At 44.0% G+C, this 23148-nt stretch overlaps 1 protein-coding gene across 11 annotated transcripts in view; it reads left to right on the top strand.

Moving 5' to 3' along the window:
* The window catches only part of FBXO47 (F-box protein 47), a 293552-nt gene that overhangs the window by 203033 nt on the left and 67371 nt on the right, over positions 1–23148 (top strand). For all 11 annotated transcript variants that reach the window (XM_073572527.1, XM_073572534.1, XM_073572538.1 and 8 more), the window contains one exon: positions 5712–5820. In XM_073572527.1, coding sequence (XP_073428628.1) covers positions 5712–5820 — 109 coding nt within the window. The remainder of the gene's footprint in view (positions 1–5711; positions 5821–23148) is intronic.

Here is a 23148-nt window from a genome sequence, read left to right as displayed (position 1 = left end):
AGGGGTTAATAAACATACAGTGCTGTGCAAATTAATTGGGACAAAGCATTTTTTTTTTACGTAAAATCGTAAGTTGGTTACCAGTCAGTGATTCAAACCAGTTTTAACTGCTTTGAACAGGCACTCACATCTGTTCAAAGCAGTTAAAACTGGTTTGAATCACTGACTGGTAACCAACTTACGATTTTACTTAAAAAAAATGCTTTGTCCCAATTAATTTGCACAGTACAGTATGTCATGGAGCGTTGCCAGGGACTTCAGAACTCCACAGAGGGCAGATGCCAACTATGTTGTATCACTGACGTCTGCCTCTAACAGCAGCAAGTGGCATGCCCACCAACTGCTTCTGTTCATCGCTTAAATGCCCCCTTCAATCACTCACTTGCATTTAAGTGCCGCATTCTGGACATTAATTCAGGCTCCCATTGCTCCTCTCTCCTGTTTCACAATCGCGGGTAGCCAATTGGTTCATATGACACCCAGAGGCTGTTTTCTGAATTCTTCAATGCTTGTCATGTGATCTCATCTGTGCTGTTTAGTCTATGGCTGATGGACATAGAAGACTGTTCTTTTCATAATATACAGCAATACGACAGCATTCGCAAGATGATTTCACTGCACTCAAACAAGCAACACTTGCATTCAAATCAGCTCTCACCTCTGCTAAACAGGCATTCTTTACATCCCTTGTATCTTCCTTATCCCACAACCCCAAACAGTTCAATACTTTTAACTCCCTCCTCTGCCCACCACTGCCCCCTCCGACTTCACTAATCTCCGCCGAGGACTTTGCCGCACACTTCAAAAACAAGATAGACTAAACACGGCAAGTCTTTATTGCTCAACCACCACAACCCCTTTATATACCAGACCAATGCCCAAACCCCATAACCTCCTTATCTAACATCACTGAAGGGGAGCTTGCTCATCTTCTCTCCAAATCACACCTCACCACTTGTGCACTTGACCCTATCCCATCCCACCTCCTCCCCAACATCACCACCACTCTTAACCCATCCCTAACCCACCTCTTCAAACTATCACTAACTTCTGGTACCTTCCCTTCTGCTTTCAAACATGCCACAATCACTCCTATCCTTAAAAAGCCAATCTTCGATCCAACAGCCACGTCCAGCTATCGCCCAATATCGCTTTTCCCATTCACTTCTAAACTCCTGGAGCAGCATGTCCACACTGAACTTTCCTCCCGCCTCTCATCTAACTTGCTCTTTGATAGTCTACAATCTGGCTTCCACCCCCATCATTCCACTGAGACAGCCCTGACCAACATTACCAACGACCTACATACAGCCAAAGCTAACGGACAATACTCTATACTCCTGCTTCTAGACCTGTCCTCTGCTTTCGACTCAGTTGACCAGTAGCTGCCTCCTACTACAGATCCTCTCCTCCTTTGGCATCAAAGACCTCCCCTATCCTGGATCTCCTCATACCTTTCCAACTGCATATTCAGCGTCTCCCACTCCCACACCACTTCCTCATCCCACCCTCTCTCTGTTGGAGTCCCCCAAGGCTCTGTTCTAGGACCCCTACTCTTCTCAATCTACACACTTGGCCTGGGGCAACTCATAAAGTCCCACAGATTCCAGTACCACCTTTATGCCGATGATACTCAGATCTACATCTCTGGCCCAGAGATCACCTCACTGCTCTCCAGAATCCCAGAGTGTCTATCAGCCATATCCTCCTTCTTCTCCTCTCGCTTCCTCAAACTCAATGTGGACAAATCTGAACTGATCATCTTTCCCCCATCTCACAGATCTTCCTTACCCGACCTTTCTATAACAATTGACAACATCACGCTTTCCCCCGTACCGGAGGTCCGCTGCCTCGGAGTAACCCTTGACTCTGCACTGTCCTTCAAGCCGCACATCCAAGCTCTCTCCACCTTCTGTCGCCACCAGCTCAAAAATATTTCCAGAATCCGTCCCTTCCTCAACCCTCAATCTACTAAAATGCTTGTGCACACCCTCATCATCTCCTGCCTCGACTATTGCAATATCTTTTTCTGTGGCCTCCCTGCTAACACCCTTGCACCTATCCAGTCCATCCTCAACTCTGCCGCCCGACTAATTCATCTCTCTCCTCGCTACTCCTCCGCTTCTCCCCTCTGCAAATCTCTTCACTGGCTCCCATTCCCTCAGCGTATCCAATTCAAATTACTAATACTGACCTACAAGGCCATCTACAACCTGTCTCGTCCAAATATCTCTGAACTAATCTCCGGATACCTTCCCTCACGTAATCTCCGGTCCTCCCAAGACCTCCTTCTCTCCTCCACACTTATTCGCTCCTCACCCAACCGCCTCCAAGACTTCTCCCAAATAGCCCCCATCTTCTGGAATTCCCTGCCCCAACACGTCCGGCTATCAACCACACTCGGATCCTTCAGACGGAAAACCCACCTCTTCAGGAAAGCCTACAGCCTGTAATGATCCCCGCTGCCTCCTCACCACTACTGGAGCTACCGCCTCACCATCACTGGAGCTGCTGCAACCCCCCAACCTACTGTCTCCTTCCCCACCATCCTGTAGCATGTAAGTGTGGCGCCCCTGAGGGTTCAGTCGCCACAGAGGTACTGCACCTGCTCCTGAGGTGTGGTACCCCACCATCCAGGTAAGGTGGAGACACCTGACCACACTCCAACACCTGCATCCCACACAACATAGTAGTGTAGCAAAGCACCCTTTGGTGGCTCCCTGCTTGGAACACGAAGCGTACTGGGAGGCGGGTGGAGTTTAGTTAGCACCAAAAGAGCGGGAAGAGTTTAGGATTTACTCAGTCTGACTAGGTCAGTCAGTGAGAGAAGATCCCCGGAGTGGGATGGGTGAAGGAAGTGCTGCATCCGACCTCAGTGACCTGGGTCCGCTGGCACAGGAAAGGAACATTGATAGAAAGCCTGACTCTCCATAAGAAGGAAAGGATTAGTACGGAACGTGAGGAGAAGAAGAGAACTAAGGATTAGGGTTAGAGGATAACCCTTCCCAAGTTCTAAGCGAAAGGCCGGTGTCCGGTCCCCGAGGTTGTATGGATACTAATGGTCCTGCAGCAGACACCGGAGGAATAGAAGTTGTCACTACTTTATTCCCACACCAGACTTTGGGGCACAACAGCATCGTGAGTGAGCCGGGACTAGGTAGTAAGGAGTCCCCGAAGCAGGCTACAGCTGTCTGCCGTACAAGTAGAGTTCATAGGAACATCTGACAGGAGGAACTGCAGTGTAACTCAGTATTGTGAGTACTTCACTAAAGGCGCAATAAGCGAGACGTTCAGAAAAGGCACATGTTGGCGGAGTGTTGGAAAGGAGGACTTCATCTTGCTTGGAGGTTGGCTGTGCTCCTGACCCGGAGGACACGGCACGGATGCGGGCTCTTGTGCTACAACAGACTGTGAGTAAAGCATTGGAACTACATACCCTGGTGTCCTCCACTTATTCCTGCGTCAACCTGCTCAGCACTGCTACATCCCCTCCTTCGCCTGACACTGCACCATCTACTTGTCACTTCACCTACACTGCCCTGGGACTACAGCCCTGCCTGTGGAGGGCTATAACATCATTGCTGCACCACACCATCTGTCCCAGAGTATCTGTCTGCAGCGTCGGCTTAACATTTTCATTGCCGAACACCACAGGTGGCGTCACGAATCAACTCAAACTTTAATCCACATAAGCACACTGAAATTTTCCCCCTTTTACACTGGGCGCCCAAGGCCACGGGCCGGGTCCCAGCTGCCGTGACATCTCCCATTGAAGCTCATCGGGCCAGGTACCAAGTAACCCCCGCCAGCCCTGGGAGGGCGACCCATAAGCCCGAAAGGGCAGGGTCCTCTCTCCCCTCTGTATCAGTCTGTGATTGTTAGTTTGTTTACTGTAAGTGATATCTGTAATTTGTATGTAACCCCTTCTCATGTACAGCACCATGGAACCAATGATGCTTTATAAATAAATAATAATAATAATATTGTGGCGTTGCTGTATATATTACAAGCGATCAAACAATCGTGAGGTTGAGTCCCCTAACTGGACTAAGAATATATACTCGTGTATAATCCCAAGTTTTCAGCTCTTTTTTGTGTTGAAAACGCTCCCCACGGCTTATACACGAGTAATTGTCCATAAAGCTGACGGGGGAGGGGAGTGACGGAGCAGCGGCAGGAGCCGGCAGCTGTGACATCATACTCACCCTCCTCGCGTCGTCACTGAACGTCCCTGTATCTCCGTTGTCCCTGTGCAGCAGCTCTTCCTGTGCTGAGTGGTCATGTGGTACCGCTCATTAAGGTAATGAATATGCACGCGTCTCCACTCCCACAGGCGTGGAGTGCATATTCATTACCTCAATGAGCAGTACAATGTGACCGCTCATCACAGGAAGATGCAGGGACGTGCAGCGATGGCGCGAGGAGGGTGAGTATGACGGGGGGGGAGTCGAGCTGAGCTGAGCCATTCATACAAGGATGGGACGGGGGAGCCCAGCCATGCATACAACGATGGGATGGGGGAGCCGAGCCATGCATACAAGATGAGACAGGGGGGAGTCATGCATGCAATGAGGGGACTGGGGAGCCATGCTTACAACAGGGGGAGTCACACAGAGCAGGACAGGAGGGGGGAGCGACACATAGCAGGACAGGAATGAGAGGTCAATGCATACCCGGCTTATACTCGAGTCAATAAGATTACCCAGTTTTCCGTGGCAAAATTATGTGCCTTGGCTTATACTCGAGTCGGCTTATACTCGAATATATACAGTATTTCAGAATATAAAAAAGTAAGAAATCAAATGATTTCTCTTTTTCCCAGATAACAATAAAAAATGTAGGAAATAAAAAAATACATATTTGGTATTGCTGTATCCAGAAAAGTTTGATCTATCAACATATAAAGTTAAGCTGATTGGTAAATGCCATAACAAGATGATCAAAACACCACAATTTTTGTTTTTCGGTCTCCACAAAACGCTAAAAAATACAATAAAAATCAAAAGGTGAAAAATTTGCATAGATAAAAATTCTAGCTAGCCATTCTAAAAGAACAAGCCCCCACACAGCTCCATTGATGGTAATGTAAAAAAAAAGTTACAGGTCTCAAAAAAAATGGTGACACAAACCAATTAATTTTTTTTTTACAAGATATCTTATCAGAGAAATCTGCGTTTTACTTCTCCAGAACTGATCATTCATTTTCAAAATTCTTAATTCACATTGCTAATATAAGATTCTATGTAGATGTCAACCCCCTCTCCTGTGTACATAGAACATGATGAGCACCAACTGCCATCTAGTATCTCAGTTATCTTAATCTCTTCAACAAATACACATTTTACACGTGAATTGAGAATTTTGAAAATGAATGATCAGACCAGGAGGAGAAAGAAGCGGATTTCACTGATAAGATTTCTTACAAAGTTTCTAATTTTCATGTGTACTATTGATTTATGAAAAAAAAATTAAAATGATAGTTACTCTAATAGGGAGATATATAACATTTTACAGAGGGATGCTAAAGTGTGATTAAAGAGGAGCTGTTATTCTGGATATGTCTGTTTTGTAAATAATACATATTTTGAAAGTTCTCAATTGTGCTATTCCTCTGTTATTCTTCCTAGGAAATTAGATTTATATGTAGTTTATATCAGATTAACCTTTGCTATTGATAACATGTTTATAAACAAATTAATTCTTTGCTTCAGATTCTAACAGCTGGCTGGGATGAACTGGAGTGTCAAAGAGTCTACATCTTTCTTTGCGATGTGACCAATTTACCTCGGAAGATGCAAAGTCTGGTTAGTAGCAAGCCAGGTAAGATGCTTAGTGGTCTAAAATAATAATATACAAAATATATATATATATATACATATCCATTTACTCCATGAGTATTACATTTGGCAGGGATGTAGATTCGTATGCTATCTTTTTATATCTCTATGTGCATCTGTATGTCCTGGAAGCTTCATGCCGTTTTTCTGTTTGCATGATTAGCCGCCTCATGGAAAAATTTCCAGTAGTGGCATCTTAAAAAGGTTTGGGTTAAAACTTTATAGGTTATGTATGAAGAAGTTTAAGAGGGTATAAAATGACAGTGGGAAAGGGGTAAATATTTAAATGTGTGATGAATTCTAGAAAGAAACTTGAAACATTTGATTGAAGATGATGAAGATGGGTTATCAATGACAGGAAAATAGTAAACAGATGTTTGTTTTTGCTGAACTTCCATACTATATACAGTAGCTATTAATGGAATTTTTCCCTTAATCGGCTGTAATGTCTCCCTACATCTTTTCTTCCTTATTAGTCATATTCTTGTTTAAAGGGACTCTGTCAGCAGGTTTTTGCTATTTACCTGTTGATCTGCATTATTAGCTGCTCAGCTAAACAGGAAAGAAATTTTGGCGAGTCCCAAAATAAATAAAATCCTCAATTTATTTCAATTTATATAAAAGATCACACAGGTTGGGGATACATCTCAGCGCATTTCTGGCAAAAGCCCTTATTCAGTGAATAAGGACTTTTGCCAGAAACGCGTTGAGCTGTATCTCCAACCTGTGTGATCTTTAATATAAATTGAAATAAATTAAGGATTTTATTTATTTTGGGAGTCACCAAAATTTCTTTCCTATGATAAGCCACAAGTCACGACTATTGGCTGGAGACCCATTACATGGCAAGACGGACTGAATTATACTATAGGACACGGTGAGGCTATCTTTTTGGTTCAGCTAAACAGGATCCATCTAGAAATACTAGGGGTGGCAGTCACAGAGCAGTGGAGAAAATAACATGTGACGTGGAACCTCTCCTTCCATAGAGATAGAGAAAGGGGAGATATTCATGTGTTTAGAGTTGTGAAGTAACACAAGTACCCTGAGTATGGTACTTGCTTGCAGAGTAAGTAGTGAATGACTGATATTAATGCATTTGAACCTTTCGCAGATCCTTTTTAAAGTGTGGGAATTTCCTTTACTTTTTTTTTAAAGATAATCTTAGGCTATGTTTGCATGTTTCAGGTACCAACTGGAAAAATATCTGGATTACACAAGGAATTTCACATAATACGGGCTGCATGCATAGTCAGACATTTCATTGATCTGTATACATTTCCATATGTTGGAACTATATATTTAATCTGCAGCACACATATGGTGTAAACAGAGAATGCAGTATCTGAAAATTGCATTATTATACTTTATAACAAATTTCAGATTTTGTTACTGCATGAACAATGCTACGTTTATTGCTCATGGCCATTTCAGTAAAACATAATGTTGTTTAAGGATCAGTGCCTCTTAACCTCTTCATGACCGTCCACGGTAGATATACGTCGGCGCTAGCTGGGCTTTGTGCAGCGCAGACCAAGGTCCTGCACGCGCTGCGATTCATGTGCAGAGCCGTTGCACTGAGAGGTGACATCATCGGGACCTGATTAGATCAGGTCCCAATGATGTTAACCATTTGCTATCTTCTAGATGCCACGATCGCGGCATTTAGAAGGTAGCAGGAGGAGACCCCTGTTATACTCACCTCTCCGACGCCTCCCGTGATCAGATCTACGTTGTCCTGGCAGCCAGAGGTCACGTGATGTCCTCCGGGTCTGTCAGCTACGGTGGCTGCAGCTGAGTCTAACAAGCGATCTGCCTGTGCAACGCTGACAGGTCTCTTGCAATGCAATACATATGTTTTGCATTGTAAGAGACCAGTGATCAGACAAATACAGGGACTTAGGCTGGTTTCACATTTGCGTTAAAACAACGCTGCGCCCTGCGTCGTTAAGCCCCGCCCCGAGCCGGCTCCCTGCCCGCCCCATCCGGGATCACCGCCTACTTTCGCATTTGCACGCATGCGATCGGCGCACCCTATCTTTAGCATAGGGTGCGCAGATCATGCGCTGCCAGTGTGAAAGTAGCATGCTGCGCACTTTTGACGGTGCGCCGTGCGCGCCGAAATGCAGCATGTCAAAAGTGCGCAGCACGCTACTTTCACACTGGCAGCGCATGATCTGCGCACCCTATGCTAAAGATAGGGTGCGCCGATCGCATGCGTGCAAATGCGAAAGTAGGCGGTGATCCCGGATGGGGCGGGCAGGGAGCCGGCTCGGGGCGGGGCTTAACGATGCAGGGCGCAGCGTTGTTTTAACGCAAATGTGAAACCAGCCTAAGTAAAAAAAAAAAAAAAAGTTTTAAAACTGTAAAAAAACAAACATAAATAAAAAAAAAGAAAAAATATTAAACCAATAAATACATATATATATTTTTAAGAACAAAAAAGAACACATATTTGGTATCGCCACGTCCGGAACGAGCCAACCTATAAAACAGTCACACTTGTTCACGCCTTCGGTGCATATTGTAAAAAGAAAAAAAAAAAGGAGGAAAAACCTTTGCTTTTTCATCATGTCACCACACAAAAGGAAGATTACGACGCGATCAAAAAGTCATATCAGAATAAAAATGGTAGCGATGAAAACGACATCTTGTCCCACAAAAAAAAGCCACCATACAGCTCCAACAGCAGAAAAATAAAAAAGTAATAGCTTTCAGAATAAAGCAATGCAAAGCAATAATTTTTTCTATAAAATAGTTTTTATTGTGAAAAAGCGGCAAAACGTAAAAAAAATATATAAATGTGGTATCAGTGTAATCGTACTGACCTGAAGAATAAAGCTGCCTTATTAATTTTACTACACACAGAACGTCATTAAAAAAAATAAATCCTGAATTCCTGGTGTTTGATCATTCTGTCTCCCAAAAATCGGAATAGAAAGCGATCAAAAATTTTCATGTGCCCGAAAATGGTACCAATAATAATGTCACCTCGTCCCACAAAAAAACAAGCCGTCACATGACTCTGTCGGCCGAAATATGGAAAAATTATAGCTCTCAAAATATAGTGATGCAAAAACTTGTTTTTGCAATAAAAAGCGTCATTTAGTGTGTGACAGCAGCCAAGCATAAAAACCTGGTATAAATCTGGTATCGCTGTAATCGCACCAACTCGAAGAAAAAAGTCACCTAATCACTTATACCGCATGAGAAACTGCGTAAAAAATAAATAAAACTAATTATACACATGCTATTGCTTTTTTCATTCTGCCTCCCAAAGATCGCAGTAAGGATCGGCACTCATTTATCCTGCGCTTTGCACTGAGCGCTTACACCAGGGTTTCTGTGTAAATCTCTGAAATAGGTGATTCAGACGGAACCCCCGGCAGAATATTCCATATAATGAGGCAGATGGAGACACTGTGGACGCCATAAGACCTGTGATCTGGCGGTGTCCGTCTTTTTAGTCATACAAAAAAGCGCAGTCAGCCTGTTTTGTGCACCTCTGAAAAGAAGGACACCGCTGAACAGAGGCCAGGCGGAGTCCAGAGTAACTCTGCTGCCTCATTATAGTGAATGGATCGGGGGTTTCATCTGTCACGTCACTCAGAGATTTAGATAGAAACCCGAAAGTAAGTGCTCTGCGTAGAGTGCCGGATAAATGTGATCCCAAACGTTATGTAAAATGTTCCCAATAAAAGCTTCAACTCATTCCACAAAAAAACAAGTCCTCACTCAGGTCCATCATCTGTTAATGGAAATATAGGGGACTTCCACGTTACTAGTAGCACAAAGGCTCTGGAAAAGCGAAATGGCTTCTCACCTGCTAAAAGAAATTTTGCCCTCCCAAATTCAAATGCCCCCCTCCCTTCTGAGCCCCACAGTGTACCTAAACCACATATATCATCCACGTTTGGCATTTCTGTAGTGATGAGAGCCCGCCAAATTTATGGGTGCATGTATCCAGAAGCACGGGCTGGGCATAACGTACTGGTGACTGCAACATACTGGTCACTACAATGGCAATTTGCATTTTTCACTCTGCAACATCCACTGCTGCTTGTTTCTGGAAAACATTTATGGAGTCAAAATCATCACTACACTTGTAGATAAATTTCTAAATGGGTGTAATTTCCAAACTGGGGTCACTTGAGGGGGGGATTGTGCTTTTCTGGCATTTAGGGGCTCTTTATTTAGTCTGGAAACTATCTTAATTTGTTCTCCCAGAGTCAAATAGCGCTCCGTCCCTCCAAAGTCTTGCTGTATGGCTAAGCAGTACTGTACAGCCACATATGGTGCATTGCCAAGTTCAGAAGAAATTGTGTAACACATTTTGGCATCATTTTTACCCATTTCCCAGTGTGAAAATGTAAAATCTGGGGCTAAAACAATTTTTTGTGGTAAAAATGTAATTATTTTTTCTTCACTGCCCAATGGTATCAAATTCTGTGACACACTTGTGATGTCAATATGATCACTGCACCCCTAGCTGAACTCACTGAGAGGTGTAGTTTGTAAAATGGGATCACTTATGGTGGTTTCTGCTGTTCTGGCACTCTGCCAATGTGACATGGCCCCCTCCAACCAAAACCTGCATGGTAATATTGCGCTCCTTCCCTTTCATGGCCTGCCGTGCTCCCAGACAGTAGTTTTCCACCACATACAGGGTATTGGCATACTCAGGAGAAATTCCACAACAAATTTTGGGGTCCATTTTTTCTTGCTACCCTTATGAAAATAATAAAGTGGGGGCTAAAATAGCATTTTTGTGGTAAAAATGTTTTTTTTTAATTTTGAAGGCTCAATATTATAAAATTCTTTCAAGTCCCTGGAGATTCAAGGTGCTCACCAGACATCTAGATAATTTCCTTGAGAGGTCTAGTTTCCAAAGAGGTGTTGCTTGTTGGGGGTTTCCACTGTTTAGGCACATCAGGGGCTCTCCAAACGCAACATGACGTCCGCTATCGATTCCAGTCAATTTTGCATTCCAAAAGTCAAATGGCGCTCCTTCCCTTTCAAGCCCTGCCGTGCGCCCAAACAGTAGTATTCTCCCACATATTGGGTATCGGCGTGCTCAGGAGAAATTGCTAAACAATTTGTATGGAGCAATTTCTCCTGTTACCCTTATTTAAATGTGAAATATGGAGCTAATACGATTTATATGTGAAAAACGTTGTTTTTTTATTTCCACGGCTCTACGTTATAAAGTTCTATGAAGCACCTGTGGGTTCAAGGTGCTCAGTACACATCTAGATAAGTTCCCTAAGGGGTCTAGTTTCCAAAATGGCGTCACTTGTAATTTCCTTGAGGGGTCTAGTTTCCAAAGAGGTGTTGCTTGTTGGGGGTTTCCACTGTTTAGGCACGTCAGGGGCTCTCCAAATGCAACATGGCGTCCGCAATATATTCCAGCCAATTTTCCATTCCAAAAGTCAAATGGCGCTCCTTCCCTTTGAAGCCCTGCCGTGCGCCCAAACAGTAGTATTTTCCCACATATGGGGTACTGGCGTGTTCAGGAGAAATTGCAAAACAAAATGTATAGTCCATTTTCTCCTGTTACCCTTGCGGAAGTAAAAAACAACTAGGTCTACAGGAAAATTTTTGTGAAAGAAAAGTAAATGTTTATTTTTTCCTTCCACATTCCATTAATTCATGTGAAGCACCTGAAGGGTTAATAGACTTCTTAAATGTGGTTTTGAGTACCTTGAGGGGTGCAGTTTTTAGAATGGTGTCACTTTTGGGTATTTTATGTCATATTGACCCCCGAAACTCACTTCAAATGTGAGGTGGTCCCTAAAAAAATGGTTTTGTAAATTTTGTTGTAAAAGTGAGAAATCACTGGTCAACTTATAACCCTTATAACATACTAACAAAAAAAATTGTTTCCAAAATTGTGCTGATGTAAAGTAGACATGTGGGAAATTTTATTTATTAACTATTTTGTGCGATATCACTCTCTGATTTAAGGGCATAAAAATTAAAAGTTTGAAAATTGCGAAATTTTCAAAATTTTCGCCAGATTTCCATTTTTTTAACAAATAAACACAAGTCATATCAAAGAAATTTTACCCCTATCATGAAGTACAATCTGTCAAGAGAAAAGAATGTCAGAATCACCAGGATCTGTTGAAGCGTTCTAGAGTTATGACCTCATAAAGTGACAGTGGTCAGAATTGAAAAAATCGGCCCGGTCACGAAGGCAAAAACAGGTTCTGGCGCTAAAGGGTTAAATGGTTCTTAACATCTTCTAGAAGAAAGTTGTTTTTTTTTTTTTAAATCAGATAATTTTTATTCAACAAGTAAAGCAAATACAACTTAGACCAAAAAACATACAATTTATAAGATTTTGTTTTTTGTCCACCCTCCCCCCCTCAGTAGACAGCAATCACATTTTCCAACTCCTTTTGGAAACCAAAAAATTAAATTAGCAATATAAGCACCACCCTGTAATATGCAGCTTAATCAGGGCACCCTACGCGATCTGCAATCCGTCTCAACTGTCCACACACCTACGTTATCTGCAACCATGATGCCCAAATTTGTTCAAACTTTTTTAATGCATTCCTTCTCCAATATATACTTTCTTCCATACAAACTGTATAATCCACATGCTGAATATATTCCTTTCTAGAGGGTGGTTCAGCCCTCACCCATTATCTGGCAATTAATTTCCTGGTCATGAACATCAACCTAGCCACGGCCAACTTCTTTGAGATGGTAATTCCAATTTCTTCAACATACCCCAACACGCACACCAACAGAGTACTAGGCACTACATATTCATATCTCCCCTCAATCAGACTAATCACCACATCCCAAAAAGCTTGTAACCGCGGACATTCCCACAACATATGCAAAATACCCGCGCCCTCATTCATGCATCTCGGACATTCAGAAGTACTTCTCACACCAACCCTATATAAAAACTCAGGTGATCTGTAACCTCTATGAACGGTAAATAATTGCGACATACGACCAGGTTCACTAAGTGACAATTTCGGAATATATTCTAAAATAGACTGCCAGACTTCATCTTCCAATGCTCCCAGTTCTTCCTCCCATTTGTCCTGCGCCCAAATAGGGTGCCGCATTAAAAAGGAGTGTAACAGGTCTTCATAGATCGTGGAAATAACCCTTCTCGTGGTCCCTTCCATACAATTATAATCTAGTAAAATGTCTTTCTGGACCCTTAACCTTCCAGAAGAAAGTTCACTAAATGTGTATTATTTTTGTGTTACACAATATGCAGTATGTTCTGACCCTGAATACACTATTCATATAACAGCCTTTGAGTAAGCTGCATACAATTCTCAGAGACAGTTAAGCATGTGGGAGAAGAGAGATGTACAAGATACAGATACCGACAGTGCAAGCATACAATAGGGGTTCACAGACTGTGTCTTGTGAGTATTTTGGCAGTCTTGCATTGAAAATGTTTCCCAAGAGGCATATGAAAATTTCTGAATGGGCGGAAACTCTTGCAACATAATTTATAACATTCTGATATTGCTTCCAAAAGCCTTTGGACCTTGATGTATTCCAGATAAGATAGGGGGAGGATTTTAGAAATCACCATATGTAAAGCTTTATGTGCTTGTAAAGGCACAAAATGTATTTGTATATTTAAAACCTATGTATAATAAAACAGTCTAACACATTTTTCCAACTAATCTAGTCTGAGAAGTAATAATGAATTCAAGATCAACCAGATTTACTAATATTGATGTCAGTTTTCCGTTGACATTTTATCTTTAATGGTGGAGAGAATTGAAAGGAGCAATGAAGTGTAAACTGTCCCCAGTGTTTCCCTTTTTTATAAATCACCTCCCATGAACTTATGTTTGCACATTTTGAAATTACAGTCTTTACACATAATTTCAGGTCTAGGAATGTGACCATCATACAAGATATATACTGTATACATATTCCCATTTTAGGCAAGGTAAATGTGCTTGACTCTTTACAGCTTATTATGTTAGCTGTCTCTGAAGAATGTTAATACTAATTCTACAAGGAATTGTGTTGTAAGGAATATGAGCTGCGGCGTGATCTTAAACATACCATCCTATCCAAAAGAAAAATGATTTTTCTATGCCCAAAGTGCTTTATGATTTACGTTCAGTTCTCAAAGCATAACAAAGCTTGGGGACATAGTGAGGATGCACTCATGGGTAGGTCTTATAGCTGCCTCCTCAATAATCCTACAAAGCAGACCCTGCCGAACTGTGTCCTGCAGGCTACATGTAGGTATCGCAGGTACGCAGGATGCAGTGATGAGACAGGAGTCAGAGTGAACTTAAAATGTAACTTTTATATATATATTTGTATCTATAAGGGCTATCTTGAGTAACCGAAAAGCTAACAACAGTTATCCTCGCATGGATCAGAACAATAATACACAGGTAACTCGAACACAACTACCCGGTCGGAACCGGTAACTATGGGGGCCGCGGTGTAACTACAGGTTATCAACCACAACGTGTCACTTATCCTCCTCTAAAAAAAAGGGGGAGACAGAAGCGCACAATAGGGTCTTATCCAATGATATAAACGTTTCACAGATATGGATCCACTCACCTGGTTCAGTTGTGTGGAACACAACAACCATAAGCACAAATGGGTAGGATCCGATGAACTGCAGCAATCAGCCGGTCACTAGAATTGCATATATAGGAAGGAGAGAAGTCCGGCTTTCAGGATCGCGCTGTTCCAGTCCAAAGTTCACAAGGAGTTAATCCAAGGACCAAGCAGTGATTATAACTTTCTTTTTATTCCATAAACTCTACGCGTTTCGTGTACACACTGTACACTTCCTCAGGAGCAAAGTTACACTGGCATCACATTCCATTCTCCTTATATACTAACTCCCCCAGGAAGTGAGGTAGGTGCTCATTGCACTTAAAAAAATTCACACATAACTATCAACATAATGTAAAATCACAAAAATCACTAAAATTCATCTATAAAACACACTTCTATAAAAACACACATATGTAAAACTTCACACTAGAAAAAATGTAAAACATTATAATAAAATTATGATTATACTCAATAAAAATCTAAAATTCTTGGTACATCATATCAATTAGCAGAACAACATACACAAATCTCTTATATAACCGCACTTATATTTTCCTTTCAGTATTAACCCTTCATTCAACATATTATACTTTTACTTTCCTTATATTTCAGGCAGATGATCATATACTAATTAATGTATGTACTCCTATGCGGATTCGACCCAGACCCATGCTCTGCACTCAAGAAACGTTTCTGTTCTCTCAGCCAAAGGCTCCACATCTCCAGAGCTGTCAGTTCCTTTTCAAGGCACCAGCCAACTGTTCCAATCATAGTAAAATACCGCCGATTGTATCTCTTTATATGTTAGCGATATGATCATTCCCTTGCTGTAATGTTATAGCATGGACATCACACAATTATCAGATGCCAATACTACTCTAATCCTTAGCAGACAAATATGCAGAGCACCAAAATTATTTAAAGATGTCAGATATTTCATTTAAACCGTATGGTTGCAGTCTGCAACCTATGAATCCAGTAAATTTCCTTTCTCATCAGAATGACACTCCTGTTCACAGTGTCTTCTGAAACATAATCAATTGGGGCCACTTTAATACATGGTTTCTTCCCATGTTTTATAGTGCAATGTTTTGATACTCCATGGAACATAAAACCTTCAATTATATTGTGTCTGTGCGAATAAGGAGAATGGAATGTGATGCCAGTGTAACTTTGCTCCTGAGGAAGTGTACAGTGTGTACACGAAACGCATAGAGTTTATGGAATAAAAAGAATGTTATAATCACTGCTTGGTCCTTGGATTAACTCCTTGTGAACTTTGGACTGGAACAGCGCGATCCTGAAAGCCGGACTTCTCTCCTTCCTATATATACTTATCCTCCTCTGACGTCCGGCAGAGTGGTGGTCATTATCTCTTCGGTGTCTCAGTAGCTGGACCCAGCCGATGAAGATCTGACGCAGGCTTCTGGCGTTCCTATGCCCAGGTGGAGTGTGGGTACAACAGGCCCCGGTAGAGTTCCTCTGCATTGCGCCTCCCGGCGGAGGCGGGATGGCGGCAGCCGGGGCCCGAGACGTGTGGGCCGCGGGCTGGGCCCGGACAGCGGCGGCCGCGGGTAGAAACGGACAGGCCGCAGCCGCGGACTGGAGCTGGACGCGGGTGGTGACGGGCAGGCCGCAGCGGTTGCGGCCGCGGGTGGCGACAGGAAGGCCACAACCGCGAGCTGGATTTGGGCAGCGGCGGCCACGGGTGGCGACGGGCAGGCCGCAAACGCGGGCTGGATTTGGGCAGCGGCGGCGGCCACGGGAGGTGACGGGTGGGCCGTGACCGCGGGCTGGATCTGGGCAGCGGTGGGTGGCAGCGGGCAGGCCGCAGCCGCGAGTGGGATCTGGACAGCGGCGGCCTCAGGTGGCAGCGGGCAGGTCACAGCCACAGGTTGGTGTCGGGCTGTGGCGGCCGCGAGCAACAGCGAGTAGGCCGCAGCCGTGGGCTGGAGTCGGGCTGTGGCGGCCATGGGCAGCAGCAGGTAGGCCGCAGCCGTGGGATGGAGTCGGGCTGTGGCGGCCATGGGTGGCAGCATGTAGGCCGCAGCCGCGGGCTGGAGTCGGGCTGTGGCGGGGCCGCAGCCACGGGCTGGAGTCGGGCAATGACGGCCGTGGGAAGCGTGGTCGTGCAGTCGGGATCCCTCTGCTGGTCGACTTGGTGCCGTCTCCTTCCTGCCCGTAGTGAGTCTCTCTCCAGTCCATCTAGTCGTCTCCTTCTAGCTCTGGTCTGGCTCTCTGGCGCCCTCCAGTCTTCCTGCTCCTTCTCCCCTGCTTTGTCAAGTGCCCCCTGCTGGCGTTCTCAGCTCCTTTTATATTGGCTCCGCCCCCACTCCTTCTAGAACTTTCTCCGGCCCGTCCTCTAATAGTGTCCCCCGGAAACAGTCTCCCTAGGAACCTTGGTGAAGTGACAGTCCCCTTGGTTCCGGCCCGGTTACACAGTGGGGACTCTCCCTCCTACATACATGGAGCCTTTTGGCTGTGTCAGTCCATTTTGCTGACTAGGGCAGCCAAAGGGCTGGAAACAATGGCTCACCACCTGTGAGTTGCAGGAGCCCTATGCCGATAGCCATGACTATAACCCTGCCTAGCATCTCAATTTCAACTGAATCTGTATCCTCAGGATGTTGATACAGTTGAATACAATGGTAAAATAAGGAGTTGTCAGCTTCTTGTTCTATCAATAAGCCTGTGCATCTGAGTCAGGTGTTATGACATCACTAGATTGCTCCTGCTACACAGAGCCTCAGTCCACACATAATACAGAACAGAGCAGCACTTCTGAAAAACAGGGCTAGGTAAAGTAGTATTTGTTTTTAGTTTTCTTGTCAGGCAGTACTTGTGGGGGTGGATCTAGTGGGGGGCATCATACTGTGTGCAGGGCTGTGGGTTATCATTATACTCTTTGCCAAACTGTTGGGGATCATATTGGGAGGCTGTGGTGGATTATACTATGTGAGAGGACATCATAATGTGTGGGATCCTTATACTGTATGTGTGGGAGGGCTGTGAGGGCCATCATACTGTGTGGGGGATGTGAGGGATCACACTATTTGGGAGGCTGTAGGAGCTGTATACTGTGTGGGGTTCTGCTGGGCCATCATACAATGTGGGGAATTGTGGGCCATCACACTTTGTGAAGGGTCCATCATACTGGGTGGGCCATCGTTGTGTGTGGGAAGTCTGTGGAGGAATCATACTGTTTTTTTAAGACTGTGGTGGCATCAAACTGCTATGTGAGGAGAGCTGATGATCAATGTACAATAGCTGAATAACAGGAGCAGTATGATTTACTGCTTTAGATAAACTATATAAAAACCTGTAAATTCTATGGTTTTGATTAGCCACTACTATATTATATGTTACAATATGTTATATTGCAAACATGTATTAGCAGTAGCAGATAGTCAGCATACTTACTTTTGCTCAGTATTATGTGATAAAATTAATATTACTATAAAATAATAAGTTAATAATACTGCAGGAAAACTTGCACAAAACTTGTTTAAGTTTCCAAAAAATCTTCGGAAATCACTAAATTTGATAATTACTGAGCAATTTTATTAGATATAAGGAAAGCTGGCAACAGATCATTGATTTTGATTTGGGAAACTAATTGTTCCTAACATATTATTAATAATAATACCTATACATGAATATTGCTGGAAAATGACAAACTTGGTGGATTACGTTTATCCCAGACATTTGTCTTTTGTCAGCATGGTCTGAATTTACACTCTCTTCAAATTCCTTAATAAAACCCATAAAATCAAAATATGTACGGTATGTTGATATATTGCAAATAGTGTGAATTGTAAAGTCACTATTATTTTAATTATTACATGTGTTCTGATCAATTATACGCTTCAGACTCCTCCATTTTTATGGGAATGTCCCTGTCACTATATACAGTGTTTTCTTGATATATATCGAATATATAAAGCTCAAGTGTGTGTATGTATGTACAGTCATGGCCAAAAGTATTGACACCCCTGAAATTCTGTCAGATAATATTCAGTTTCTTCCTGAAAATGATTGCAAACACAAATTCTTTGGTATTATTATCTTCATTTAATTTGTCTTAAATGAAAAAACACAAAAGAGAATGAAGCAAAACATTGATCATTTCACACAAAACTCCAAAAATGGGCTGGACAAAAGTATTGGCACCCTCAGCCTAATACTTGGTTGCACAACCTTTAGCCAAAATAACTGCCACCAACCGCTTCCGGTAACCATCAATGAGTTTCTTACAATGCTCTGCTGGAATTTTAGACCATTCTTCTTTGGCAAACTACTCCAGGTCCCTGATATTTGAAGGGTGCCTTCTCCAAAGTGCCATTTTTAGATCTCTCCACAGGTGTTCTATGGGATTCAGGTCTGGACTCATTGCTGGCCACCTTAGAAGTCTCCAGTGCTTTCTCTCAAACCATTTTCTAGTGCTTTTTGAAGTGTGTTTTGGGTTATTGTCCTGCTGGAAGACCCATGACCTCTGAGGTAGACCCAGCTTTCTCACACTGGGCCCTAAATTATGCTGCAAAATTTGTTGGTAGTCTTCTGACTTCATAATGCCATGCACACGGTCAAGCAGTCCAGTGCCAGAGGCAGCAAAGCAACCCCAAAACATCAGGGAACCTCCGCCATGTTTGACTGTAGGGACTGTGTACTTTTCTTTGAATGCCTCTTTTTTCTCCTGTAAACTCTATGTTGATGCTTTTGCCCTAAAAGCTCTACTTTTGTCTCATCTGACCAAAGAACATTCTTCCAAAATGTTTTAGGCTTTTTCAGGTAAGTTTTGGCAAACTCCAGCCTGGCTTTTTTATGTCTTGGGGTAAGAAGTGGAGTCTTCCTGGGTCTCCTACCATACAGTCCCTTTTCATTCAGATGCCGACGGATAGTACGGGTTGACACCGTTGTACCCTCGGACTGCAGGGCAGCTTGAACTTGTTTGAATGTTAGTGGAGGTTCTTTATCCAACATCCGCACAATCTTGCGTTGAAATCTCTTGTCAATTTTTCTTTTCCGTCCACATCTAGGGAGGTTAGCCACAGTGCCATGGGCTTTAAACTTCTTGTTGACACTGCGCACGGTAGACACAGGAACATTCAGGTCTTTGGAGATGGACTTGTAGCCTTGAGATTGCTCATGCTTCCTCACAATTTGGTTTCTCAAGTCCTCAGACAGTTCTTTGGTCTTCTTTCTTTTCTCCATGCTCAATGTGGTACACACAAGGACACAGGACAGAGGTTGAGTCAACTTTAATCCATATCAACTGGCTGCAAGTGTGATTTAGTTATTGCTAACACCTGTTAGGTGCCACAGGTAAGTTACAGGTGCTGTTAATTACACAAATTAGAGAAGCATCACATGATTTTTCGCACAGTGCCAATACTTTTGTCCACCCTCTTTTTTATGTTTGGTGTGGAATTATATCCAATTTGGCTTTAGGACAATTCTTTTTGTGTTTTTTCATTTAAGACAAATTAAATGAAGATAATAATACCAAAGAATTTGTGTTTGCAATCATTTTCAGGAAGAAACTGAGTATTATCTGACAGAATTGCAGGGGTGTCAATACTTTTGGCCATGACTGTATGTATGTGTGTATGTCCGGGATTGGCATCCGCACCGTCGCAGCAACAGCCACAAAATTTGGCACAGTCACACGTCTGGACCCCGAGAGTGTCCTAGGCTATGTTGTGAGGCGAAATTTTAACCCCGCGCGTTCCAATTCACCAAACAATTTTGCCCCTATCTACATAATGGGGAAAAAGTGTGTGTATCAGTCCCCCCCATTATGATGTCATAATGGTTGCCATGGCGACGCTGATGTCATCATAGGTTGCAAGCCCCGCCACTCATTATGATGTCATAATGGTTGACTATGGGAAGGAGGATGTGTGATGGGTATATGGGCACTGGACTATGGGATGAAGGATATGTTTGACGGATATATGGGGTCGGGACTATGGGATGGAGGATGTGTGATGGGTATATGAGCACTGGACTATGGGATGGAGGATACTGTATGTATGACGGGTATATGGGCACGGGACTATGGGATGGCGGATATGTATGATGGGTATATGGGCATGGGACTCTGAGATGAAGGATGTGTGATGGGTATATGGGCACTCGACTATGGGATGGCGAATATGTATGATGGGTATATGGGCATGGGACTATGGGATGGAGGATGTGTGATGGGTATATGGGCATGAGACTATGGGATGGAGGATGTGTGATGGGTATTTGGGCAATCGACTATGGGATGGAGGATATGTATGATGGGTATATGGGCACGGGCCTATGGGATCGTGGATATGTATGATGGGTATATAGGCACGGGACTATGGGATGGAGGATAATTATAATTTGCTATAACTAACCACAGTTAGTTACTATGCCCGGGCGGCGCCGTGCTCTTCAGCTAGTATATCTAATATATAAAGCTCAAGTGTGTGTATGTATGTGTGCCTCACAACATAGCCTAGGACACTCTCGGGATTGGCATTGATGTCACCTTAGTATTGTTAGGTGTCAATAAGACAGGAAAAGAAAACAACAATATTCCTCACCTTTCCACAGAGAAGCTGATAATCCATTTATCCCATGATGGTTCTAGTCCTGCTACATCATGGTTGCATGATGCGACCATAGAGCCTGTCATCCAGCAGAGACACTGAACAGCATGTGCTACCGCTGCCTAGTGTCTCCCTTTGAAATCCTATTCCCTGTCTGAGGGCATCGCGAGCATGAGAAAGTTCTCCTGCTTGCGGTGCCGTCATACAGGGAATAGGGGTTCACAGGGAAACACGCATTGACAGTTTAAATGCATTACAGGCAAAGTCCGTCATGGTGCAGGAACTTATACCCAGCCATAACGGACTATGTCCGTCAATGGACGTTAAGGGGTTAAAGAGAACCTGTCAGGTGATTCATGTGTGGCGCCCCTGAGGGTTCAGTTGCCACAGAGGTACTGCACCTCTTCCTGAGGTGTGGTGCCCCACCATTCAGGTAAGTTGGAGGCTCCTGACCACGCTCCAACACCTGCACCCATCATCACAAAGTAGTGTAGCAAAGCCACATTGCAGCTCCCTGCTTGGAGTGTAGCAGAGCACCTTTGGTGGCTCCTTGCTTGGAACACGAAACGTGCTGGGAGACGGGTGGAGTTAGAAGACATAAAAGAGTGAGAAGGTTTAGGAGTTGAGTTCAGTTGAGTTCAGTTGAGTTCAGTTCAGTGGAGAGAGAAGAGAGGAGATCCCTGAGAGAGGGATGGAGGAAGGAAGTGCTGCAGCAGATCACAGTGACCTGGGTCTGCTGGCATGGGAAAGGAAAGAAAGGGACAGACATTGAAGAGAAACCTGATCTTCCATAAGAAGGAAAGACTAGTACGGAACGTAGGAGTAAAAGGGAACAGAGGACGTGGGTTAGAAGAGAACCCTGCCTAGAAGTTCTAAGAGCAAGGCCGGGGCCCGGTCCCCGAGGTTGTATGGATACTAAGCGTCCTACAGCAGACACCGGTGGAGTAGTGGGCTGTAAATGCACTACTCCCATCTAAGACTTGAGGGCACAACAGCAACATTGATAGTGAGCCGGGACTTATGAGTTAAGAGGCTACAGCTGTCTGCCGTACAAGTAGAGTTCTTGGGAACATCTGACAGGAGGAACTCCAGTGTAACTCAGTACTGGGAGTACTTAATTCAAAGGCGCTATAGAGGAGACGTTCAGAAAGGCACATGTTGGCGGAGTGTTGGAAGGGAGCATTCCATCTTGCTTGGAGGTTGACTGAGCCCCTGACCCGGAGGACACAGCAAGGAGGCAGGCACCTGTACGTACTACAGACTGTGAGTAAAGCTTTGGAACTACAAGCCCTTGTGTCCTCCACTCATTCCGGCGCCAACATCCTCAACACTGCTACATTTCTGCACCATCCACGTCTCCCAACTATTATCTCCTTTTTACACTGCCCTGGGACTACAGCTCCACCTGTGGGGAGCTTCAACATCTTGGCTGCACCACACCACCCGTCCCAGAGGATCTGCATGCAGCGTCGGCCCAACACCTCAATTGCCGAACACCACAGGTGGCGTCACGAACTATTCATCTAATCCATTGCATTTCCACCATTCAATTTCCCCCATTACTTGGGCGCCCAGGGCCACGGATCGGGCACTGCTGCTGTGACACATCCTGCTGATACCGGCCCAGTACCGAGTACCCCATAGCCCTGGTGGGGGGGCGACCCACATGCCCCTGTTGCAAAGGGCAGCATGAATCGAAGCCTGATTGCATGATTCCAGGCAGATATATTTTTTTTCTCAAACTCTCTTGTTTTTCAGAAATAATATAGTTTTAAAATCCAGACAAGGACCATAGCCAAAGACCAGACTAGTTTGACTCTGTCCCGGCCACTCTTCCATTGCCACTGCAGGTGATTGACAGGTATCTCAGTCGTGTACATAAAGAAAGACTTGTCAATCACGTGCTGGGAAGAGCCAGAAGGGTGTGGAGCCAGACTAGTCTGGACCCCAGATCTTTAAAGTGGTTATCCTGGACTATTTAATTTTTTCCTATGTGCCTAAGAATTTATAGGCAGGTAGTTGCTAACTACCTATCTGTTGTGCCCGGTGGCGATCTCTGCCCACTCAGAGTGGTCACAGACTGCTTCTGCCGGTGATTCTGTGGCTTCCGGTGATGTCACTTCGACAGAGCAGCAGCTTCTCTTCCTCTC

The sequence above is a fragment of the Dendrobates tinctorius genome, unplaced genomic scaffold (assembly GCF_039654945.1).
Source record: "Dendrobates tinctorius isolate UK_male_01 unplaced genomic scaffold, ASM3965494v1 ptg000032l, whole genome shotgun sequence".
Taxonomy (NCBI): domain Eukaryota; kingdom Metazoa; phylum Chordata; class Amphibia; order Anura; family Dendrobatidae; genus Dendrobates; species Dendrobates tinctorius.
The sequence above is the reverse complement of the archived record's forward strand: the minus strand, read 5'-3'. Positions and strand labels throughout refer to the sequence as shown.